General features: G+C 50.5%; 1 protein-coding gene across 5 annotated transcripts; it reads right to left on the bottom strand.

The window, feature by feature from the left end:
• Nucleotides 1-4,323: 4,323 nt before the first annotated feature.
• Nucleotides 4,324-24,724, bottom strand: TMEM184A (transmembrane protein 184A). Of its 5 annotated transcripts, none has more exons than XM_054042804.1 (10): nucleotides 24,669-24,724; nucleotides 16,848-17,043; nucleotides 14,307-14,564; nucleotides 12,639-12,804; nucleotides 10,682-10,772; nucleotides 10,513-10,588; nucleotides 9,330-9,421; nucleotides 8,180-8,349; nucleotides 7,817-8,014; nucleotides 4,324-6,278 (listed from the first exon to the last, which is right to left on the bottom strand). In XM_054042804.1, the coding sequence occupies exons 3-10, from the start codon at nucleotides 14,562-14,564 to the stop codon at nucleotides 6,028-6,030; spliced, it is 1,302 nt and encodes a 433-aa protein (XP_053898779.1). In that variant the 5' UTR covers nucleotides 16,848-17,043; nucleotides 24,669-24,724; the 3' UTR covers nucleotides 4,324-6,027. The 5 variants fall into 5 exon arrangements, with proteins under 5 accessions (XP_053898779.1, XP_053898780.1, XP_053898781.1 ...); XM_054042805.1 differs by lacking the exon at nucleotides 24,669-24,724 and adding an exon at nucleotides 24,152-24,170; XM_054042806.1 differs by lacking the exon at nucleotides 24,669-24,724 and adding an exon at nucleotides 21,605-21,625.
• Between the last annotated feature and the right edge of the window lie 1,067 nt (nucleotides 24,725-25,791).

The raw sequence follows: 25,791 nt of genomic DNA on the forward strand, positions 1-25,791 counted from the left end.
CATTTCTTTTTTTTTAATGGTAGATCTTCTGTTAAGTTTTTATCACCAACTCATGCTATCCTCCGTGGTCATTCAGTAATTTCATTTCAATATTTATTTTTGTGCTGCTTTTTTTATTATAAAATAAATTATTGATATACCGAGTAATGTGGATTCCTGTTTGTAAGGCGTATAGCCCTGTGTATGTGTCCATCACTTTCTCTTGACAGCCACAACGTAATTTATTGCTGTAAATTTAGCTGCAGTGACTGTTTTTTTGTACCTTTCCAATAAAGCATTTTCTGGTTTCAGAGTTGTGCTGGTGTATGGTCAGCATTTTGGAGCCTGAATTAATCTTCAGTAGAGCACTTTCCTTAACCAAATCTTTTATTTCAGCCTGTCCATTATATGGCTCGTTGGGGCCTGCTATTAGAAAAAACAAACAAAAAAACCCTGTGTCTTTAAAAGGCAGGCTGGGCATGTGCAGGTGTCACTCTGCTAAGGCCTGGTGAGGAGCTGCAAGAGAGCTGGGTTTCTTGGCCATGTAGCAGCAAACTGTTAAAACAGCAGCTTAGCACAGGGGTAGTCAACTCACCCCATCTCAAAGCCTTGATTTAGGTGCTTCAGGGAGCTAGCATGAACTCCGCTCCCTTCATAACAGGCTTCCCCACTGACAATTTTTGGTGCCCTAGTCATTTTGAAGTGGCATCTGCTTGTTCAGTGGTTCAGCATCTTCCCTGGCCCACTTGCTCTCTCTCAGGGGAGGGGGGGGTAGTGGGGTGTGTGTGTGTTTTTTCTCCTCTACACTAAGCTTCACTTTTTGCATATTCACAGTGGTCTCTAGCCAGGCACAGGCAGTCTCTACTATAGTCAATAGGCATTGTTTGTACTTTGATGGGAAGCCCCCCTGGAACCTGCATGTGCTAGCACTGCAGTAGGTTGTATTCTTCTGTCTCAGTCAACAGGGTCCCAATTAAAGTGCTGACAGTACGTTAGCTCCTCTACAAGACAGCTCCTATCCTGGAGAGCTTATACCGTAGAACGGTTTTTCCTCAAAAATGCGTGTGTTCCACCTTCCCTGTCTGTTTGTGATCATGTAATGGCAGCACTTGCAGACGGGGAAAATATGGATGAATGTTTTAAATGTCAATATGATGTCGTGTGTGTGCTTTCTTTTCCCCTTTCCTGTCTGTTTCTCTCAGTGTGAAACAGAGCTGGTACCCTAAGCACTAGCTTCCATGGGTCACAGACCACATTTTAGGAACTGCAGTTACAGAAAACGGGGTGACTGTGGCAGTACATTTAATCCCTTACTTAATTATTTGTAGGTAGCCTTCGGAGAGAGTTGAATGGAGGTTAGGCACTCATTGCATGGGGCTGAGGCACATGTTTAATAGACACAGGGCATTAATTAAAGAGGGGAGATTGATCAAGTCAGAAGGAAACTGAAGCAGAGGAATCAAGGAGGGTAAAGCTGCATAGGGGCTTTAGGCCAGGATAAGCAGGTTAAACATGCTAGTGGGTAAAGGTACTTCAGTGGTGTGGCTGAAAGACGTGTGATGTGGCCTGAATGAGCAAAGCTTAGTTTTCAGTAAGACCCATAGGAGCACTGGAGGAGCCAGAGTGGCTGTGGTGGTTGATGTAAAAGTAGATTCCCAGCCCCCCAAACTGCTCTTCTTCTAACCCAACTGTTATGTTGCAAAGACAAGGACTAGATTCAGTGACAGTTCAGTGTAGGAGGAGGATGCAAGCCTGAGAGGATGGCTGTGACATTCAAGGAGTTAGACTTTAGAGGACCTAACTTGCTGCTAGAATACCAGGCAGAAGTCCAGCTCCTGCAAAAGATAGACTAGCCCATTCCCCTGAGAATTACAGGGAAACTGCTACAACCTGCAGGAGAGAACCTTAAGTAGAACAGGGATGAAAGGTGGCTGCCCTGCTCTGTAGGGACCACTCTGGCTTTTAGTGGAGTGTAGCGCTCTCTCTCTGCCCCACTGTGGTAGTCCAATCATACAAAGCCACACTTAAAAACCTCCCTTAATTCTCTTAATATTGTGGTAGCACCCTAGGCTCCTGGTCCATGACTAGCACTTCTATGTGCTAGGCACTGAACAAACAGAGCAAAACTATGTCCCTGCCCTGAAGAGCATACAGTCTAAACAGAGAAGGTGAGACAATAGATGGAACCAGGCATGGGAGAGCATAAGGGACTACCCATCTTGGATGTGCTGGAGCTGTAACCACACTTCTTGCTATGCACCTGGGGGGGATTCCACTATCAAAACTGTGATGTATAAAGTTATGGGCAAATACCTCATAGGACTTGAAAAAGGGGGTAGCTCTTAATGAGGTCTGCTGTAGAGAATATTCACACACGGCTCTGATTGTGTTGATACCTAGCCCTGGTGGGTAAAACACCAGCAGACTGAGCTGTAGTCCATCTCTTCTTTTGGAAGAGGCAGTAAAAGTACCCCAAAAGCTAGGAGGAAACAAGTCTTGCAGCTCTGGTAGTCATTGTCAGCAACAAGGTGCCCTCTCTGGAACCTGCCTCTGGCTTTCTTCCAGTCCCCAAGACAAACTGACACATTGGCCAAGCCTGTGATTCAGCTCTAGATTCATTTAGGGCAGGGGTGGCCAACCTGTGGTCCGGAGCCACATGCGGCTCCTTGCATAGGCACCGACTCCGGGGCTGGAGCTACAGGCGCCAACTTTCCAATGTGCTGGGGGTGCTCACTGCTCAACCCCTGGCTCTGCCACAGGCCCTGACCCCTCTTCACCCCTTCCCTCCCCTGAGCCTACCAGGCCCTCACTCCTCCCACTCCCCCTCTGAGCCTCCTGCATGCCACAAAACAGCTGATCGGGAGGTGTGGGGATGGAAGGGGAGGCACTGATCAGCTGGGCTGTGGGTGGGTAGGAGGCTCTGGGAGCTGATGTGGGGCTGCTGACATTACTGTTGCTCTTTGGCAATGTACATTGGTAAATTCTGGCTCCTTCTCAGGCTCAGGTTGGCCACCCCGAGAGAGGGATTGTTTATTAGCACAAGAGCCTAGGACTCATTTGTGAGCAGAGGCAGCTTTCTGTTTAAGATAGTTCCTAGGTCTTTGTTCTCCAGGCATATTCACCACTGACATTAGGTCACCCTAATGAAAGAGCAGCAAAGAGTCCAGACAGACCCCAAGCATTGTAAGCAGTGGGTCATGCCTGCTGTTTAAGGGCACAGCAGCCAGTCTTACACACAGGGCTGCTGGCACACTCTTGCCTTTGGTGGTACATTAGAGTGACTTCTTTGAGAACAAGAGCTGGCCTACATCTAATAAATGAGGGCTTGGCTACAGTACATAGTTATTGTCTGTGGCAGGACTTGCACCTGCTGTCAATAGAGATGAATGCCCTGAAGTTCAGACTCCATACAGGGATGTAAGTTACATTAAGTTTATAGTCTTGTGCAAGTCTTTATCCTAGCACATTAGGCAAGTGCTTTAACAGCTGTGCTACAGTCACCTTTGCTATCTGTCCTCACCCCAGTGGTTGAAGCAACCTCTGTCCCAGCTCTGACATGATTACTCCCCAGGCAGCTGGGGTAGGAAAGACCAATGTGTTCAGCTCACGCGACTTCCTTGCTCATGTTGCTTCTTTGCTGTCTGTGCTGTAAAGCTTTGTCAGTATCTGCACAGGGCACCTTGGCATGCTTGGCAGCTGCTCTCTTGTCATGGAGATAGACCTAGCCAGGCAGCAGAATGCTCCTGCCCCTCCCAAGACTAGATTTGCTGCATGCATGAGTCCTGCACAGGGCTCTAGTTATACCTCCAAACAGGCAGCCTCTTCTTCAGCTGACCAGGCAGAAGCAGTGCTGGAGATAATCGGAGGGAGCCACCAGACGGTCTCAGCTACACGCTGCTGTTAGAGTATTGCTATCACAGGCTTTCAGTAGGACGGGGAAGCTTCTCAAGTCTGCTTACTACGGTCCTGGCACTGCTGCAAAACACTCAGCCCAGTTTGAGGCTGGCCTTAAGGTGGGTGTAACCTCTCTGAAAACTCCACAGCACAAGAAAGGAGGTAGAAGGGCTGCAGAGGAGAGCACTGTGTTCTTCCAGCCTAGAAGAGGTGGTGTGAAAACCAACGAGATGGGAGGACACCCCCGCAGAGCCAGGGCATCATGGTACATTTTGTCCATGCAGGCGTTTCTGGTGCCCCAGTTGCCATAGTGTCAAGAGGCCCATGTGGTGCTTCTGAATTTACGAGTGTCAGTGTTGGATGGCAGAGAGCTGCTGGATCACATCAGAGGCCCTCCTCACCGGCTGGGTAACAAGGCTTTGCCAAATGAAGTGCTCATTGGAGCGGTAATAGAAACACCCATTTATTAGGAAAAACAACAACCTTATAAATAGTAAAATGTGGGATTGTTAAATTACAATTTCCACTTCTCAGGCTCAAGGGATCTCAGAGCTGGGAAAACAGCTGGATTTTTAAAAAAAAGGGTCCACTTCTAAACAGAACCATAAGCGTTAACTGTACATTTATTACATGGCAGCAACTTTGAGGCACTATAGGTCCTTTTAAGACACACAAACTGCCCCCCCCACAAACTAAGACAAAGCGATGCCAACACCCGAATGAGTTTCCAGCAGGCATTCCGGTAGGAGAGAGCGGGTATGGACAGAAATTAGTAAGGTTCTCTTCAAATATCAAGGTTCACAGAATGAGGTGCACTATCCACTGGTGTTCAACACAGGGGAATTAATCCAGCTGAAGCCATATTAGGACATTTGTCTCCCAGAAATGGCATTGTTCAGGTCAACAGCAAAAGGGCACGGGCCTATTTATATTTCACTCACCAGCTATCTTAGAACAGAGCCCCTCTGTCATTTTAGGTTCCCACCTCTGTTCACATAGAGGACATGGCCTCTTTTAAAAAGGTGCACGTGACCCTAGCAATAGATCGGTATGTGATCAGCGTAACCCCAGCAGGGCAGGGGTTTGCACACACACTTCCCACTTATGAACTTGGGTTTGTGGTATTTAATTTTTTTTTTTTTTTAAATAGTCCTGGTTCTCTCCCGTCTAAATGAAGCCAAGTGCTAGGCATTAATATAAAGCTGTTTCTTACATTTAAGGAGGGTTGCTTAATAGCAAATGTTTTCAAGAAGAATAGTTTCCAGTAAGTGAATTCCTAACCCTGCCAGTCACAGTCGTGACAGTTCAATTCCCTGAAAAGCAATGTAATACGCCAATTGGAATCCATTTCAATTTTTGATCCACTCCAAGGTGGATCATAGTCCTTTTACGACACAAATAAAGAGGTTCCCCCTCCCAGAAGCAGTACAGGTAGCAGCAGTTTAATTTCATTTTAGCCTCTTCCTTGGGGATTATTAAATTTTAGGCAGGTAGGTACCAGAAAATAGCTCATTAATTCTCCCTCCCTCCCTTTCCTGCAAGATTACTGAGATTTTTCTCTCCTTAAGTTTTAACCAAAAAAACCTTTGGTAACTTTCAAAATGTCAGAGCAGGAGGCGATGTCAGCTGACTTCCCAGTCTGCTCTTCTCCCCGGAGGCCTAAGTAAAAAGATGAACGGCTCTCAAGCCAAGAGTCACTAGAGCAGAGCCGTTCTCTTCCCCTCCTTGTCCTTGTTCATAGGCGAGAGGACGAGCTGGACTCCAGCCTCCATCTTGCAGCACTGGTAGGAACTCTCAGGAGTCCTGGTTGCTTCCTGTCACATCATTCCCACAGTACGGATACAGATGCCAGTCGTGCATCAGAACACTGGCAGTGGGGCAGGTTGGTGGACAGGAACCACTGAATGACAAAAGTATAGGGGCCTAATGGGAATAGAGAAGAACCAATCTCCAACATCAGCAGGGACAGGACAGCAGAAGTCAAGCACAGTTCAGCCTCCCACCCCTCTCTGGTTCTTGCTTCTTTCCTTCCAAAGCAACAGCTGGTTTTAGCTTCTCTGGTCCAGGTCTGTTGCTCTCTCTTGGCTCCAGTCAGATTGCAGAGACAATGAGTTTTTAAACCATCTCCCGTGCCGCTGTCCTCTCAGCTCTCACCTACAGTTCATCGTCTGAGAGCATCAGCACTCTTTTCTCAATGTTTTTGCTTCTTTTGCTAGTTTGCCCGTCAGCTTTGGGTGCCGGGTGCCCAATCTGCCCAGGAGCTTTTGTCCCCGCCTCCTGCATGGACTGCTGGGTGTACTGCTGGTATGTGGGGGAGAAATTGTGGATGGCATCCTGGACAATGTCCTGAGGGCTCATTGTCTCCTTCAGCCCACTAGAGATGCTCTGCATTGGGGCCACGTTTGCTGAAAGCAGAGAGAATTGTTATGAGTGATCCACTTTTAAAAGGAAGTGCCTCGCTAGACAAGGCAATCAAAGCACACTGGACACGTTTGATTTTTTGAGTGGTTACGTTTTGATATGCTCTTGTAGAATTTGAGATGAGTGAGTGGGTAACGTGCAACAGAAATCCATTGCCATCTAAATCCATCCACAGATGAAAAGTTGTGTCATGGTTAAATGGACAACTAGAAATGTGGACCAAGGTTTCCCACCCCTGTTCTATACTCCAATCCTAGCAAAAAATTAAAGTTTAGTGCTTTTCTTCAAGTCATGAGCAAGTACAGCCTACATGGAAGCTAGCAGGTGGGCAGCATGCAGAGATACAGCACGGTCCAGATACGAAGGGTGAAACACCTTTTCCAACAAAGGGATAAAATCCATCTCCTTGCATACTGCCCACACCGAACCAACTGCTCTGACTCTCAGGAGCTCAGAGATCACAGGCAGGTCAATAGTCAGTGAGAGGAAAGGATGCTCTGAGCAGAGTAAACCTTTCTCTAAGTTTCCTAGGGAGGCCATCCCTGCAGGATGCACATCCCACAGCACCATTTAGGTGAAGGGTTTTGTTGTTCCTCTCCCCTAGGAATGGCCAAGAGGCCAAACTAGTCCCTTCCCCAACTCCCCCCTTTTCATTCTCTTGCACATTCAGCCTTTGGAGTTTGCAAAGGACCCAAGGCCACAGAGCACACGAAGGACCAGCCAGATACCTCCCCATTATAATGAGTCCAACTCCTTGAAACCACTGCCACCTACACCACAGGACCCCAGGGCACGGAGACCCTGCTCCAACAGCAAGGGCTGCATGGGAAGTCCTCTAAGGCCATGCTGCTCCTCCATCAGCAATGCCGGTCCTTACTGGAGTAACACAAGGCTTCCCTGTTCCCATGGGAACCCAGTGTAGTAACTGCAACATTCCCATCTCTGGAGACAGAGGCCAGTCATGGGATTTGAAGTGAAATTTGGTGCTTGGCAGGAGATAACTCACCAGCTTGGATGAAATATCCCTTAAAGAGGATGCTATTACAGAGAACAACTGTCAGCATGATTACAGCAGCACCCAGGGGCCACACTCTATATCAGGGCTCTGTTGTGAGCAGCAACCAGGTCTTCATAACACAAGAGCGGGCAGCCTAGTTCAAGGCAAGAAGCCAGGACAACGAGCAGTGGGGGGGGATGGGAGAGGGACTCCACGACACATTTCATGAGGTCAGCTACATGCACAACTGGATGGTTCTGAATCCTTTTTGACACCGGGTGTTTCCTGACAACGTTAGCTGTAATATTGGCAATCCTCTGTCCCAGCAATCCCTCCTGAGAGGGCTCTTCCCAGCCATTAGCAGCTGCCTGAAGGCACTTTGGGGAAAAGAGCCTAAAGGGAGGATTTAACAGCAGAGAGCCAAGTGGCTTTTAAGGCTCTTTACTGTTCAACTGAGAACAGGATCCCCTCATTGCTTACATGCCTGGGGACCCTGGAATGTAGATGGCTTCAGAGGGTAGTTACCTGTTGAGTTTTCCTTCTTCTCTCTGTATACCTGGCAGGTAAAGGCATAGCGCAGAGCAATGGCAGCAAATAGCATTTCAATGCAGATTATGAAGTTCTGGTAGCCGGCAGCTACTGTCCCAGCTCCCACCTCCTTCCCATCAATGATCTGGACCTCAGGGATCACCCCACACTTCTCCAGGATGGCCAACAGCATCCCTGTAAAGAGACGCAGAAAGGGGGTCAGTTCTGGTTCAGGGCATCTAGTAGGTTGTACGGCTACCACGGGTCCTTCTGCCGACTCCCAACTCGTTGGGTGGAGGGATCAGGTGCTGGGAGAGAAGAAGGGCCGTTCTCCTGGAAACCCCAAGCCCTAGGACCCACCTTGCCAGAAGGAGAGGAAGATGACGGCCTTGATGGTGAGGAACTTGAGGACTGGCTCAAAGGGGCGCAGGAGCTCCAGGGTGGCAAAGTAGAAAAGGAAGAGCGCGTAGAGGGCCATGCTGACAGAGAAGTTGTAGATGATGGTGATGTAGAGGTATCCGCTGTGAATGCTGAAGAGAGGGAGTTACTAAGCTGGGCTGCTGGAACTACGCCCAACCAGAGATCACACTGGCAAGTCGCCAGGAACCTAAATGGAACAGGCTGCAGCCACTCCTCATCTGCAACACAGAGGCTACATGGAGCCTACAGAGACCCAGATCAAGAGGGAGTGTTACATACTGGAACTTATTCTCTCCAGCTGCAGCATCTCCTCCCCACTTCGGATAAAGGCACCTGCAGCCCTATTGCAAGGGGCTGCTTTTGGCCAGGTGACAAGTAGCATACAGAAACACAGGAAATTGCTACCATGGTGGTTCACTAGGCTAAGGGCTCCTTGGTAGCAGGATGGGAGGTTAGAGGCCCAGAAAGATCTTGGTCCAAAAATTAAAGTGCACAACTAGAGTAAATACAGTGGGTGGAAACCAGCCACAGTCTAGCCCTGGAGTTGGAGGAAGGACGGTAGAGCCCAAAGTTTGTGTATCTTCCCTTGATTCTGAGGCCTCGCCCCCTATTGCAGATTGTGGAAGGCATGCAAAGCCCTCCTCACCCCAGTACACCCCCCACCCGTGGCCATGGTTACAATCACAGGGCTTAGAGCCCTTAGTCATACCATTTCAAGTTCACGCACAGGAAAGGGCCCATCTCTCCCCATTCCAAGGCTTGTCTGGGCCCTGTTGCTCCTGGGAGCTAAGATTACCATAGACTGCAACCCCCTTGAGCATTCGCTGTGCTAGGGCGCAATGGAAGAGCGGGGAGGGGGGTCCCCAGTAGAGCACAGTGCTGATCCAGCAGCCCCAAGGAAGAGTATTTAATTTCCCCATATCTGGTTTTCTTGTCCCCACCACTCTCAGAGCAGCTCCCTTTGAGGAAGAGTGCCCTGGGGATTTGGGAGGGGGAGGGGAAATGCCTCTGCCTGTTCTTAGAGGAGAGGACTGATGCAGCCATCTCAGCCCAGGAGGAATGGGCTGTCCCATAGTCCTCGCAGTCTCACTTGAAGTCGCCGTCATGGTATTTCCCGAATGCCTGCAGGACAATGGTGACGATCGCCATGAGGGGCTTCACAATGCAGAACTGCAGTGTCGCCTGCAGCAAGAGAGGAAAAGACACCGCGCTATTTCCAGCTCTGCGTTGGAGAGAGATCCCACCCCACTCCCACCGGAGACACTCGCTGTCCTCCCAAGGGCTGCTGGGACTGCAATACGCACATTCCCACTCCACCTGATCCCAAGAGAAAGGAACTGAGTGTGAACCGGCCCCTGCCGCCCCCAAGATGGAGAGCAAGGAGCTCTGGCATTCGGGGGGAAAGAAAGAAAGATTCCTCCCTATGGAGCAAGCACTTACACCACTAGCAAGGGTGGCCAGCGATACGGAGTGAAATAGACCAGCCCCGAGCAAGTGGCATGTCTGCAGCCACAGTGCGCCTTACTGGCGGGATCCCTTCCCCACATGCATCCAGCCTTCCCTGGCATCCCAATGAAGTGCTCCAATCCAACCAATCCTCTCCCACCTGCCAGGTCTCTCTGTGGCCTTCCTGTGTCAAGAAATCCAGTCCTGTCAGCTAAAGCCTGCCCCTCATCAACCCCTCCCCACCCAATACCACCCTCCAGGTGCTCTGCAGCTGTGGCAAGTCTGTCTGTGCTGTACATGCCGTACTTTGCACAGGGCCCCTAGCCCAGAGGTTAAATGTTCTTAAGGAGCTTCCCCCGGGCTCATTCATGAGCAGGGCTGTAGCCCCATGGGATTGTCATGAATAGCAGCAAACCCATTTAGGATACATAACTGAAGTTACCCTCCCCTCCAGCCCAGGACAGCACCCGTACAGATACGTGCCAGAACTTGCCTGGTGGTAGGCACCTTGGGTAATCAGTACCAATGGCTAAAGGAGATTGGGAGGATTAAAACAGGAACTAGGCACCCCAGCGGGAGGGGACCCTGACTCAGCAATGAGTCAAGAGGCAGTGCACATGACATCAAGCAAAGCTGATTGCTACTGGAGATGCTGCCTCACCTTGGAGGAAAAAAAATCAAGAACTCAGGAGCAGGAGGGAAGCATGATCGCCTCCAAAAGGCAGCAGGGGAGAACAGCCTGCCCAGAAAGACCCCTGCAATTTGATGGACCAGGGCTCTCGTTTAGCCTTAATCTAGGAGCTAAACAGTCCAGGCCAGAGACCAACCTGCTTGCAGAATCGGAGGAACCCAATGGAATAGGACATTCCTTGCAGGCAGCAGGTCCCATAAAGGCAACTGGACCTAGAATCAGAACACAGTGAGAACTGGTGATGTTGGGCCTAGAGAGAAAGCCAGTGAAGGGGGCCAAAGAACGCGATAGGGACTCTGACTTACGCGATGGGCTTCCCCCGGATCTCAGACATGATGGTGCTCTCCCCTCCAAGGTACTCAAAGCAGAGACTCAGGAAACTGTAGATTACAAATGCTGACAAGACCAAGATGGGCCCGTGAACAGTGGATTGACAAGGCAGGGAGGTACTCATGGAAGGGCTACATACATGCTACACATAAGTATTATTAGTTGCTTTCTGGTAGTTAACCATGTCCTGCCTTCTGGGGAGGAGTCAGGGAGAGTTTGTTCTGATGGTGTAACAATCGCAGTGGGAGCGCTCTGTGGGTGGAGCTTCCTGAACTAGTCTGACCTGTAATCAGCTCGTTTCCTTGGCAGCTTGATCATCTAGTTGAATTAAGTTTCATTAACAAACCCAATTTGTTATTTTTCCTCATTCACTTTCAGACTCTTACTCCAAACAGTATAAAATGCAATGGTGTCAACCAACCACTTGAACTCCAGTGGGCTTAGGGCTCAAAACGACACAGTGTCACCTACTTCTTGGCTGGGTCCATCCGTTTCTGAACAACTCAAACCTTCACTTTCAAAATATTGCATTTCTGCCACAAATGGTTGGATTAAAAAAAAAATTCCTTCCCAATACAATGTGGAGAGACAGTGCTGTGTTCCTAGGGTGACCAGACAGGAAGTGTGAAAAATCAGGACAGTGGGGGGGGGGGGGTAATAGGAGCCTATATAAGAAAAAGAACCAAAAAAATCAGGACATCTGGTCACCCTATGTGTTCCTGAGCCTGCAGACAAACTATAGCTCTGCGAGGTGTGATCAGTCCCTGTTCATAGGCCTTTTTGCTCCCTGGCTGGACTTCCATTGGGCTCTCTCCACCTGGGATTTTATTTTATTTAGATTCATGCAAATGCTAAAAGACGGTGCCTGTTCATACATACCGGGTGCCGTTGTACTTAAATCATCATACACAAAATCCCCAACGCCCGTAAGTGCAGCAGTACCATTTAACATAACCCATTCCCAGAGACCCAAGCAATTTAAAAACCTCAACTCCCATCCCCTGGCAGAGCCAGCCAGTTAATAAGCACATGCAGCGTGACTGGGTATCTCAGACGTTGCAGATGAGAAAGACCCTAGCAGCTCATCTAATCAGGCCAGTCAGCTAACCTGGGAGGGACTGCACAGTATACTCCTGTTGAAACTGATCACTGAAGAGGGAGGCAGCGTCCCCCCACCCCCCCCAGGCAAACATCTATTAAACTGCTGGAAACACAGACTTTGCTCTTGACATATTGATTGCATTGCAGGGAGTCTGACCTCTGGGATTTGACATGAAGGGGGGCGGCTGGCGGTATCCACCCTTGGAAAAGGATTGGAAATATTTGCTGTTTGATGAAACCTAGCGCAATCCAGAGACAAAAATTCTGTTCTTCTGAAGTATTTGAGCCACAGGGATAATGAGGGCTATGGCTGTTTTATTCTGTTTTACTCTTAGCCATCTCTGGCAAGGTACTGCTAGCTGCCCCAGGTGGGACTCCAGAGGCAAGTAGTCACCTCAACTCTCCCCTTCAGTTTGGTGATGGAATTTTACCAGGGGTTCCCAGGAACATTCATTTTCCCACCCCCACTCTCAAGAGCCTTCTCCAGTGCATCACTGCAGCTTAAGGGCCCATCTCAATTCAGCATCAGTTTTGGAGACAGGGCGAGGAGTGGATGTTGATTGTTTCCATTGATCTCTAGGACGACAAACCCAAGAGTTACTATCAGGCAGCCTGAAAACTCTCCCTGGGTTCCCTCTCGGACCCTGAAACACTGAGATCTGATTTGTGGATGGGGTGGAGGGGGAGATGCCGAGTCACGCTGATGTGGCATCTTGTCTAGCTTCCACTGGAAGGGAGACATAGACAAAATCCTTGTGCCCTCCATCACAGGTTCCTCCTGCACCATTCTCCTCCCCACCTCTACCATAGACGCCTCCCCGCCTTGCTCACCTTCATAGCAGTCACGCACAGAGTTGAAGTACACATAATACTGGTGACTTCCAATGAGGAGGAGGCTGAGCCAGGAGTCGAAGGCGTAGATAGGCACAATGAAGAGGATGCGGATGATGTAGCGCTGCTCGTTAGGAATGGTGTAGTTCCTCAGGTGCATGTAGATCTGGGGAAAGGGAGAGAGTCCGGGCAATGTAGCGACATTAAGAGATACCTGCCGAAGAGAAGCCTAGAAGCAGACCTGGCAACAGGCCATCAGACCTCTGCTTTGCGGGGGCAGAAAGGAGCATCCCTAGGCGGTTTTCCAGTCTTCATCTCCCTCCTGCCCACTTCTGACTGTAGATCTGTTTCAGGGAGCAAGATCTCTTGACACCTGAATCAGAATCCATCCAGATACCCTGCCAGACTCCACCCGCCACCACATGGTCCTTGCAACCTGCAGGAAGCACATAACATATACTGCCAAGACATCATGCCGAGGAAATCAGAGACTAGCATTCCTGCAGGGAGCAAGTACAAGCGTGGGAGGATTAATCCCATTGGCTAGAGGCATAAAATCTCCACACAAAGTACTGCCCACACCTCAGTCCTACCACCAAGCACCCTGCTATTCCCGTCCCAGGCCCTCTACAGCTTTGCCAATGCATTTTAAGTCCTGACCTGTCGCATAGAATATAGAAGATTAGGGTTGGAGCACATCTCCTACTCTTTCAGCTTGGGATTCCTAAGCAACAATTATCAAGAGTACAGAATACAAGAACTTTGCTGTTACATGGGAGGGGGAGGGGGGGATTCCACACCACAAAACAAGTGGGCTGAGATCAAATAACTCATTTAATTTGTGACCCCAACCAAATTTTAAATTTGGGTTTGTAGGATGAAGAGTCAGTGTGTCTACCCCACTGCACCACCTGGCCCAAGAGTTAACTGCCATATGAATACTAACGCTGGGCTAATTCATTCTGCTTTCAGCCACACCAGTGTAAATCTGGCGTAATTCTACTGGTTTCAGTGGAGTTACTCCAGATTTACACCTGCATACCGAGAATTGGGCTCTGCGGACAAATATTTCAGTTAAACCCACAGAGGAGACACGGCCTCAGCCAGCCGGTTTCACGTGTTAAGTGGGGAATGAGGACATTAGGAAATTCAGACTCCCCAGAAAGAAGAATGGAGGACACTCCCTTAACCTCAGAACTGCTGACGCTCTAGGAACTGTTACAGCTCCCCTCTGGGGTAAGCACTTCAGATAAACACAGCGAGGAAGGGCGTGCAGGCAGCCGCTCCGGGGAGCTGAAGGACAAAGTCTGCTCTATCAAGCTGTTAGCATCAGGTTTGAAAAGGCTGGACTCATCCCTCCCTGTAACATGCTGGTCTGAAATTGGCAGAGGCACCTGCCATAGACACTATAATAGATGGGAGGCCACAGCCAGGAGATGGAGATGTTGGCTGGAAGTAAGGGAAGCAGTTAGAGACAAGGAAATAGTCTGTAACTAGCACAGGCATGGAGGCATTCAAGAATCCTGAGATTCAGTTGAGGCCCTGAGCAATGCTCAGCAGCTCCCCTTCCCTACCTCCTCACCCACCCCAATGTGTGCATGCACCCAGGTAACAGGGCGCACCCAGATCCAGGGGAACACCCTTCTCCCTGCAGAGCCCTGCCCTTACCTGGTGGATGGTGAGAATCAGTGCTGACCACACAAAGATTCCGGAGATCACCTGCGCTGCCGAAGTGGTCAGGAAAATTTGCTGGCCATCTCGGGAGTAGTTCTGGAGGGCCCTCAGTGGGGAGTCATCTTCAGGGGAGAGATGGCTGGAGTCGGTCAGAGGGAAGATCCTGGTCTGCAGCATGCTGCCAGCCATGCTAGTCACACCTACCCCACCCTCGGTGGAAGAGGACAGGTCGGTGTGCGTGGTATTGCTCATCTGGCAGAGAGGAGAGAGCAAAGGTAAATACAGCAAGGAAGGCGGTTCGAGAACAAAGCAGCAGACAGAGAGGGGGCAATGAGCAAAGGTAGAGCAGTGAGCAGTAGGAATACCAGGAGTCAGTATGAACTGAGCACAGAGGGGCCGGTGGAGCAAGGGGCGGGGAAGCACTAGAGGAGAGGAGAGAGGGAAACCGCAGGGGAAGCACAAAGACGAATAGATGTTTTGATCCCCGACAAGGTCTCGGGCGTTAGCCCTAGAACCCGCGATGGGCAGACAGGTTGGGCTAACATTAGAACCTTTTCCCAGTAGCCTTCCTCTCGAAGCAGGGATTTACTGAAATGCACAAGAATCTCTCAGAGCGTCTTTCCTAGACTCTGCCCATGGAAGGGGTAAATATTGCCCACAAGGCAGTTCTCCGGACACTTCCAGACAGACTCTCATGGGCATCCCGGGGCTCTTACAAGAAAACTGGTTCCCATCAGACTGCCAGGCCCATGTGGCCCAGAGAAGCAGCAGCTTTTGGGTTCTTCTCCAACATGGAGGGTCACGCACCATCACTCGAGTGTCTCTTAAAAACCAACCAATCACTACATCATCTGCTTCTTTGCTCCTACTGGGGAGGATGCCCACAAAACCCCCATGAGCTCAGTAGAACCACCTTCAAGAGCGGAGCCTCCTGTACACAAGAGTCAGCTTGGTTCCCTGTCTGTCCATCCCTACTTCATGTGCACACTTCCTGGTCTTTCCTCCTACTCTTCCCCGGCAGGGGCTTGTCACACATTAAGGAAGGAAAAAGGTCTCCTTGCACCGGTGCCCACAGGAATTAGTCTCTGACTTGCTGCTCAGGGTCCCCTATGATCCATTTCCCTTGCCAGTCAGGATCAGCGATTTAAGGGAGGGAGCAATGACTCGTCTCAGTCAATCAATAGAACCTCAACCCTTTCCCACTCAGAGACAGAGGTAGAACCTTGCCAATAAATCATAAAGGCACCGATTGCCCAAGCAGAAATTCCCGCTTACATGCTGTGCACATATCACCGTTGCCTTGGGAATGCACAGGCTGTGGCTGCCTGAAATATTGGCTTCCCTTCTCCTCGGTGGTTTAGCGCCAGGAGCAAACACTGGTGCTACCCTAGAAGCCAGAGGACTAGCGCTGCCCACAGCTCCCAGAGCCACAAGACAAGCAAGAATAAAAGCTGCAACCATTTCACGGTAGGATGTGAGAACAGGAATCTCTGGCAAACTACCAACCATTTCCCGCAAGATTCAGAGGGCACAGAAGATCAGGGAGCTGACATGAGCTCTCTGTTCAATCTCTGCCCATCTCAGATGGTTTCAAGACAGCAGCCTTAGGGCCAGGTGACGCATAGAAAAACCTCAGGGAAAGCGAAGTGGCCTCATTCCACTACAGTTCTAAGACACAAAGGGCACCTTGATTCTGCCCTTGGCTGCAATTCCCACTGTGTCTATGTATCCAAGATCAAACTGGAATCCATGTCTCATTTTTAACACTTAAAATAGCTGTTCTACCTAGCTGCGTGGTCAGTGTACCATGCACCAGCCCATGACCTCCAACGCAGAGGCAGCTGCATTTCAGTAGTGCTGCATCTCATAGCTTGCCAAGCACTTTGGGATGCATGTAAAAATTCTATTTTGCCAACCCTGAAGCATAGCAGAAATCTCTCAAGCCTAGAGTCCTGCAGTCCAGTTGGGGCCTATCAGCCCTTTAGGAAATCTCCACCACCACCAGTCACCACAATAGAGTCAGTGCAGTGTCTGGTAGGGTTCCTCTTCTCAAGCCAGATCTCATAAAGGCAAAGAGCAACGTATTTCCAGAGCAAACAATGGTCAGCATGTTCTGGGCACCACATCTCATGTCTGGACACACAGAGAGGACCGATCTCACAATACACCTCAGACCCAAAGGTCTCCAGACAACCAAGCTGCCATCTTTGGCCTTTCATTTCTTCAGCTAAACTGCTTGTGTAGCACCCTGTATTCCAGGAATCCAAACAGTTTAACAACACTTAGCTTTTAAAAAAGTCTTTAACAAGTTTCTCCTGTAAATGGATAAATTAATAGATTTCTCCATTTTCCCCATTAACTAACTGCATCTCCCTGAAGCTAACCCAGAAGTTTTGTTTGCCCAAACTCCCACAGGCTAGTGGGAGGAAGGTTCCGTGTTAGAGGTTGATCCCCGCTATTAATAACTATTTAAATAATGATAAAAGCAAGAATTCTCCACGCAACTTCCTTTTCCACTCTCTGGACAATTCCTACCTTGCAGGAGAGGAAATTCAGATGGTGTCAAGCCAACAGCCAGATGCACCAGTGACTAAAAATATCTCTTCCCCCACATTGACAGGGGAAGGGCTGGGTGAGAAGAATTCACATGTAAGTCGAGAGGTCCCAACTGCAGGCGGTGTTGCCACTCACGTTGGCAAAGGCTCAGAGTTCACGCCCAGAACATCTGTACCTGGGAGAGGGAAAGAAAGACAGGTGGAGTGAAGGAGAAGATCGAGTTACCAAGCAGTCACCTGACTGCCAGCTTTCTCTGTGCTGGTCCACACTAACCCCCCACTTCGAACTAAGATACGCAACTTCAGCTACATGAATAACGTAGCTGAAGTCGAAGTATCTTAGTTCGAACTTACCGCGGGTCCAGACGCGGCAGGCAGGCTCCCCCGTCGACTCCGCGTACTCCTCTCGCCGAGCAGGAGTACCGGCGTCGACGGCGAGCACTTCCAGGATCGATCTGGGATCAATTTATCACATCTAGACAAGACGCGATAAATCGATCCCAGAAAATCAATTGCTTCCCGCCGGACCCGGAGGCAAGTATAGACGTACCCTGTGTAACAAATACATTGTTGGAGTCACAGCTCATTCCTAGCCCCCAGGGTCCAGGAAGTAGGATTCAAGGGAGAGCAGGGAGCTGTCTGTCCTTTAGACAGACTGATACACCAGAGACCCTGCCATATAAACATTAACAGGATGGCACAGATAGCACAGGGTTCATGGAAACGGGGAGGAGGGAGTAAAGATTGTGTTTTGTTTTTAACAGCTATGCCCTTCCTTATTTGCTTTGTGATCAGCCCTGGAACAGCCTGGTACAGTAGCTGTGTGTTAGTGCTTGGACAGCTGGTGGTGACCAGGCTGGGTCCAACCCCTCCTGCTTCCTCTGGGAAGGGGTGAAGCAGTTTTATGAAGCAATCCAAACGCAGACAATATTCCACCTCAGGGAGGGAAAGCCTTAGTGCCTAATCTATGAGGCATTGGTATATCTAGCAGGTTGTGATGACACAGGGAAGCAAGAGAGCCATATTACTAACTAGTCCTGTTTCTTCTATCTGCAGTGAGTCAAAGGAGGAGATGCACTGTAGAGATCTCGACTCAGAAGCTGTGCCCATTAAAGCTGTGTCAGGGGAAGGACAAAGTGGTAATGATTTATGGACTGTATTGTAGTACCTAGGAGCCCCATTCAAGGGCCAGGACCCCAGCGTGCTAAGCGCTGTACAAACACAGAGCAAGAATGGCAGTGTGCACAGATCCTCTCCCCTAAGCAGCTCCCCCGCCTTTACGTGAACACATGTCTGAGGCAGGAAGGCCATACGGGATGGAGAGCCATTTCACAACCCAATGCCTGCTGGGAATCTGTATGGACAGCCTCAGCTCCACCAAGTACGGTGCTGAGAGCTTTGCCAGATACGTGCGGATGCTAAAAGCAGTCTTGAGGCACAGAGAGCGCCTGCTCCACCAATTGTGCTGGTGAGTTTCCGCCTATTTATTTGAAAACTGCACACCGTTAGAGAGTCTCAGGGCTGCTCTATAGCGTTTTTACTTTGGTCACTGAGTCGCACGCTCCGTGGAGGGGGGGGGGGGAACCTCCACTCTCCAAAACTAAACAGGATGCTACCTTTAAGGCCAACTGACCCTAGGCACTTTGGCCCAGATCCTTAAGGCATTTAGGCTCCTACCTTCCATTGATCTCAATGGAAGGTAGGAGCCTAAATACTTTTGAGACTCTGGGCCTCCATCTTCCTGCCTGTTCTCCAAACACTCAGCTTCTTCGATTCTGCTCTTTATTGATCCAGAGCCAACTGAAGTCGGGGGGAGTCTTCCCATTGTCTTTGGCTCAGGCCCACAGACCTTTCAGGATAATGGAATCCTTTCTAATAGATGACTGGGCACCCATGTAGGGCCGTACAAATGAAGAGAGTTCTACCGTTCAATCTGAAGAGCACCATAACACGGAGCACATGGGTGCACATTCCATCACAGTTCATCAGACTCCTAGGGAGAGCGAGGAAAACTTCTGAAGCTTCTTATTTAAAAGCCAAGATGACTCATTCTGATAACACCATTAATCAAGAGAGATGCATCTCCCCAGCAAGCAGGGAAGGAATAGCTAGGGTTACCATTCGTCCGGATTCCCCCGGACATGTCCGGCTTTTTCGGGTTAAAAATAGCGTCCGGGGGGAATTTGTCAATGTCCGGACTTCCCCTCCTCTCCCTCCCCCCCCCCCCCCCCCATGCAGAGCGTGCGCGCGCTTACAAAGCAGCCGGTGCTCCGACAGCCAGAGCCAGAGCTCGGACAGCCAGAGCCAGAGCCCTGCTTGCACTTCCCCCTCCTCCCTCCTGAAACTTGACACCCCCCCTCCTCTCCCTCCCTCCACTCACAGATCGCCGGCTCCGACACTGCTGCCCTCCCCCGCTGTCGAGCACGCTGCTCTGCAGCACAGTAAGGGGGCCGGGGGCCAGAGAAGCGGCAGGGAGGTTGGGGGGGGGGGTAGTCAAGAGACAGGGAGCAGGGGGGAGGGTTGAATGGGTCAGGGAGTTCGGGGGGGGCTGTCTGGGGGTTGGGGGTGTAAGGTTTTGGGTAGTCAGGGTACAGGTGGGGGGTCTCAGGAGGGGGCAGTTAGGGGACAAGGAGCGGGGGGGTGTTTGGGAGTTCTGGGGGGGGCTGTCTGGGGGTTGGGGGTGTAAGGTTTTGGGCAGTCAGGGTACAGGTAGGGGGTAGGGTCCTGGGGGGCAGTTAGGGAGAGGGGTCTTAGGAAGGGGCAGTTAGGGGACAAGGAACAGGGAGGCTTAGGTAGGGGGTGGGGTTCTGGAGGGCAGTTAGGAGCAGGGGTCCCAGGAGGGGGCAGTCAGGGGACAGGGAGCGGGGGAGGGTTGGGAGTTCGGGGGGGGCTTTCTGGGGGCTTTCTGGTGGATAAGGTTTTGGGCAGTCAGGGTACAGGTAGGGGGTAGGGTCCTGGGGGGCAGTTAGGGGATAAGGAACAGGGAGGCTTAGGTAGGGGGTGGGGTTCTGGAGGGCAGTTAGGAGCAGGGGTCCCAGGAGGGGGGAGTCAGGGGACAGGGAGCAGAGGGGTTTAGATGGGTCAGGAGTTCTGGGGGGGGCTGTCAGGGGGTGGGGGTGTGGATAAGGGTTGGGGCAGTCAGGGGACAGGTAGGAGGTAGGGTCCTAGGGGGCCAGTTAGGATGTGGGGAAGGTCTCAGGAGGAGGCAGTCAGGGGACAAGAGGCAGGGAGGCTTAGGGAGGGGGTGGAGTCCTGGGGGGCAGTCAGGGGACAAGGAGTGGGGGGGAGGGTTGGGGGTTCTGAGGGGGCAGGAAGTGGGAGGGAGTGGAAGGGGCAGGGGCGGGGCTAGGACAGGACGGGGGCAGGGCTAGGACAGGGGCGGGGCTCCTCCCGTCCTCTTTTTTGATTGTTGAAATATGGTAACCCTAGGAATAGCACCATGTGCGGCCTGAAGAAGAGACAAAACACAACAAGAGACTCTTAAGAAAATAGTAGAGGAAAATGTTGCTGCCAGGCCTCTAGACAACACAACATGCCCCTCCCAATCCTCAAGAACATTTGGGAGACAAAGCTGTAGGTATGAGAGCAATTAACACATTGGCACACCAGATGTGTTTCTACTCTGAAAAACAACTCTCAAAATGGCATGGAGGGGCTCCATACTTGTATCTCAATCAAATCTGATCACTTTATTTTTCTAACAGCCAGTACCACAAACTCATCCAAGGCCCAGGCAGTCCAGCTGGGTTATTTCCTGCTCATGAATCACCTCCTTTAACAAACATTATGCAGATCACATCCTGTGTTCACACCTTTGCAACCTCTGCTGCCCCAATTAGTCTTTGTTACAGGTGCATAGGTGAAGCATGGCTGCAGAGGAGTAACGGAGCAGAATTGGACCTGTATTATCAGCATCACGGGCAAGGATGGGTGAGAAGGAAAGAACCCAGCCTGCCGTATGTCAAAGTGATCTGGGTAAGACTATCAGATCCTGGGTTCATTGGGCTGGTAATGAACGGATTGGGGGAGGGGAGGTGAAGGAGGCACTTTTCACTTGTAAGATGAGAAAAAAAAAAAGATTTGGAATCGTTGACATGTGACAACAATGGGACCCCCCCTCCCCATTCCATTTTAACAGATACTTAGAGCAGAATCACACTTTCAGAGGATACAGCTCTTGCTCCAGCCCCCAGCATCAGTAAAATAATTAAGGCCTACATAAATGCAGTGGCCTTTTCAGCCCTTCAAGGATGGTTAGGTTATAAGTAAAATGTGTTTGGTCTCATCCTACTAACCATCTGCACACACCTCACAACTGATTTGACACAATTAGCAGACTGCGCCTCAGGACTGAAACACCCAGTGCGAGTGGCAGCTTTCCGTCTGCCCTGGGGGCCTGCACTGAAGCAACCCCCTTGGTGCCTCCGCTATCCATTGCTTGAATCAGGGCAAGTCTCCAAAGCAGACAGGCCTTTAGTCCCAACTCTATCACCACAGGCCAGCCCCTATCTACATCCACTGTGTCAAGTCCATTCCTCCATTCACTCACTTCCAACTTTTCTTTCCTAAACTGAAGGCTGGCCCAGGCCATGGAGCCAAATGGAAGCCACAGGAGGCCCTTGCCTCAGAAGTTTCATCCAACAACAGGCTGAAATGCAACATGATATTTAGTGCTCATGCCCCAGTGCCATAGGCTGTGGAGAATGAACTGAGCTCTGTGGAGACAGTAGTACGTACCCCTGAGACATCAGGCCAACTCTCTCTTGTATTCAGCCCTCACTGGAGCCTATTGTAGAGTCCTGCTCCCCCGCTTTAACAGGAAACGTTTCTCTACCATCCCACAAAACATACATCGCTTCTTAGCCCTTTCCCTATTCTCCCCCAATCCCTCCTCTCTAAACTGTGTGGAACTGAACTCCTCTGGCTGCTCTGGTTTAACAGTGAGGATATGACTCCTCCCTACCCCACAGCTTGCACCACACAGCCAGAGGCCCAATCAAATGGCTTTGGGGGATGGGAAATGGTTGGGCCAAATCGCCTATTCTTAGCAGCTGCACCCTGGCACATCAGCAGCTCTCTGGCTTTGATCTTAGCCAGCTGATGGAAAATGTTGTTATCAATAGGTTTTATTAGCTTTCCTAGCCCAGGCTGAAAAGGAGTAGGAGCGACAATCAGGAATAGCTATGATTACATAGCCGTCAATCCTGCTGAGATTACTGCTGTTGTAGGACTTAACTAACAGTTTATAACAACACTCATTAAAAATAAAAACCTCTGCATAGTGCTGAGTTAGAATTCCCAGCTCTGGAATGTAATTAGATACCAGCTGTGCTGGGTAACTGGTCATTTCCAAGCAGCTAAAGACCCATTTGCTTCCAAAACAGAACACAAAACAGCAGGAGAGTTTGGGAAGAAGAGAACTGATACAGCAACTAAGCAACTCATACCCTTGACAGACCATATTAAAGCCCACATCTAATGGAGGCTAGAGCTTAAACATGTCAAGCTATGTTACACTGAATCAAAAATTCCTTCAGTGTAAGACCACCACTTTATGGAAAGCAGGAGATGATGATACTGCACACCCCAGTGTTCAATCACAACTAATATCACACGGCAGCTAACTCATCCCAGAACAAACAAATCCAAAATACAGGTAACTTCAATTACTGGGATGACCCAAGGACAGAATTTTCTCTTAATCCTAACTAGGAGGCGCTCCTTGAAGTGTGGTCTAGTATCTTGAACATGGGATTGTGAGCCAGGGTTTGTGGGTTCTATTCCCAGCTCTGCTTCTAACGCACATGGCCTTGATCATCTGTAAGATGATTATAAGACAGGTTTCACCTACCGCATCAGGCTGCTGTGAGACAAAGTTAGGGTTTGAGACACTCCAAAAGGAAGCATGACATATTATTCAAAGTCATCCCATAGATACCTTCTGGTTCTGATGAGTCAGTGCAACTGAGTTTCAGCTTTGAAATTTCAATCTCTTTTATACTGTACATTAAAATGAAGTCTACACGGAACACAGCATATCAAGGCAGGATATTACTCATGCCTGCAGCTTGCACCTTAATTGCACCTTTCAGAGTTGGGAAGGATAACAGAACTCCCATCAATAAGCATCGCACAACTGAGCTGTTCCTCGCTCAAGCAGGCACTTTTTACAACGTATCCTACCACTGAATGGAGAAAAACCAGTCCTACTTCCCACGGAACAAAGCAGACACTTTCCACTGATGAAAAAGAACATGCCATTCACCTGCATCAGTCTTGCTACACTGCCATCACATGACCTAGAAGGAAGTGCCCTTTAACCTACCACTAGACAAACACCAATGTAAGTGAGGCACTAGATATGCCCCACCCCAAGCCTATGTTTGCTGTAGGATAGGATTGGAAAGCTCCTATCAAGCCAGTCACCAGCAGAAGCACAGATCTCTCCTCTTAGCACACAGGTCGAGTTAGCTGGGTTTCCATGCTAGAGTCTCTGCCATCATTTTCAGGGCAGACCGCCACGTCTTCATCCCTAAACAGATCCCATGCTTGACTGGTGAATGGCATAAGATTTTAGGGGATTGTCTTCCCCAAAGTGCTGATTGCAGAGGCAAATTCATCTCAGCCACGGGGATCATCATCCAAAAGGAAGCCAGCTCTCAGGACTGGGTGCATCATAGAGCTGTGTGGGGACTGTAGACCAGGCATAGGTAACCCTGACAGATCTGCATGAGGGGCCCTGCAATGGTGTTGTGGAGAAGGTTGCTGCAGATTAGAAGCGAGGGGCCAGCACTGGACATAGGGGCCGGGTACAGGTCTGGACTCAGGGGCATTGGCGGAGCTGCATGCAGCCCTGAGGAGCTGGAGAGCGCTGCAAGTCAGGATGGAAGGTCTCTGCTATCAGGGTACGGGCTCCCTGCATCCCCCAGGTGGTTAGTTTCCAGGCCCCAGAGGCATCCAGCTCAGGCCAGACTGCACACAGGCCCCCACCCCTAGGCCGCAGAGCCAGGGCGTCCAGCTATGCCATGGCCCAACCACTTTTTGGCTGGTCCACACCTGAGGGGCGCTGTGCCCCAGCTCATAACGCCACTCACTGGGCTTTGGGGCTCACGGGCCAGGCTGCTGGGGCAGGGCCCTGAAGGAAGAAGAGGAGGGTCAGGCGCTGGTCGGGGTGTGTGTGTGTGTGTGTAATCTGTGCCCCCCGTTCCAGCCTGCACTATCTCGGGGCAGCGCCTGCCTCCCTCCCCCATGCGCGCTAGATCCGGGAGGAGGACGGGGACTCACCGTGCCAGCTGCTGCTGCTGCTCCCGCCCCGCGCCGGGCCAGGGCTGAGCCTGGCGCCTCCACTTCCCCCGCCCGAGCCCCCACGCGCCCGCCCAGCGCCCTGCTCCGGGAACCGATGCTCTTCGGACTCGCCCTGCGGGGTCCCTTGGCACCTGCCCCATCCCACTGAGCACCTCCCTCTCCGGCACCTCCACCTGCCTTCCCCCGGAGACTCCTCCCCCCGGGTCCGGTCACCGCCCTCTGCCCTCCGGCTCAGCTTCTCCTCTTCGCTGCACTTTCGGGGAAGTTCGGCGGGGTCTCCTCCAGCCCCCCAACTTCGCTCCCGCGGTGCCTGCAGCCTTCCAGAAACTCCAGCCGTGCACAGATCCTGGCCGGGCTCCCGCCTGCCTTGCCCCATACTGAGACAAAGCCCCCGTTATCGCTACTCGTTCCCCCCTCCTTCCGCGCCCAGATCCCTTGATAGCAGACAAGGCAGGTTTGGTTTCCAGACTCCTATTTACAGAGTTGCAGAACTTACGTTTCACTCTGCCACGCTTCCCTGCTGTTTCATTTCACTCCTGGCTCACAGCTCCTCCCCTCCAAACACCTTGGCAATCATCATCCCTGCCCAGCCCCACGGTTGCTACACCCAGCAACCCCAGCCTAGGACTGCCCCTTCGTTGTTCCCATGCTCGCCTACCGTATTTTGCAACAGTTGGGATCTCGTAGTAGATCAGTGCATGATAACTACCGAATCCTCTGGCTACTACCTAGGAAACCAAACGGAAGTGCCACTTGCATAGAGGCCAACGAATAAACACCATCTTCACTCCGTAGGCTGGCACTATGGCTTGGAAAAGTTGGAATTCGTTTGGAGAAGCACAATTCTTGGCCCTCGCAGGGAATGGAATGACAAGCAGGGAGCCTGCCTTGCCGAAAGGGCCAGGGCCTTGCTCAGTTTATTGGGGTACACACCTGCCTTTGCGTCACAGCAGTGCATAAAGCCCCCATGGATTTGTTCACACCGGTCACCTGTCTCTAACTTAAAACATGTAGGGAGATGGTAAAATACCAGCCTAGTGGACTGCCGCTTTAAGGACCAGCCAGTTGGCTTCCAGCTTCGGTCTGCCTGCAGAGGTGCAGATGTGGTGATAAACAGCATCTCTTAATACCTATGGTGGTTGGCCCTTGTAGCTTCTAGGCAATTAGAACTGATTCTCTTCAGAGGATAGTGGTACTATTGTGTATTGTCATGGTTGGTGGTGCAATTCAGGTTCAATTTGCATGATGTCTTTATTCCCTGAGCTGGTAGGAGCTGCAAGTACAGTAGGGGCACAATGTTCAAATGTTCACTACTGGAAATTGATTTGTATTTTTCAGTGGAAATCCCTAAATCAATACAGAAATAATATTGACAGACTTTAGCAGATCTTCCAGGACTCCTTGGTCAGAACAATAGGAAGGGAATGCGAGTGGGGAATGTAAAATGGGGGTGGGGGGGAATCTTAGGATTATGACACAGATGCAAACCCCATGGCGCTGGGAAATAAAAGTCTGAAAAATGCAATTAATTGCATTTCGCGTAAGGGGACGCTACAAGCCTGAAGCTTTTAAACCTAACTTTTAAAATTACACTTTCTGATACACAATCCTTTCAATAG

Source organism: Malaclemys terrapin, chromosome 10 (genome assembly GCF_027887155.1).
Source record: "Malaclemys terrapin pileata isolate rMalTer1 chromosome 10, rMalTer1.hap1, whole genome shotgun sequence".
NCBI classification, from domain to species: domain Eukaryota; kingdom Metazoa; phylum Chordata; order Testudines; family Emydidae; genus Malaclemys; species Malaclemys terrapin.

Bases quoted from the DNA above. Each gene is read 5' to 3' on its own strand.
- TMEM184A (XM_054042804.1), bottom strand. From the start codon at position 14,564: ATGAGCAATACCACGCACACCGACCTGTCCTCTTCCACCGAGGGTGGG. The intron at 10,589-10,681 runs GTAAGTCAGAGT...TTCTGATTCTAG, and splicing joins ATCCGGGGGAAGCCCATCGC to GTCCAGTTGCCTTTATGGGA. The intron at 8,350-9,329 runs GTGAGACTGCGA...CCCTCTCTTCAG, and splicing joins TACCATGACGGCGACTTCAA to CATTCACAGCGGATACCTCT.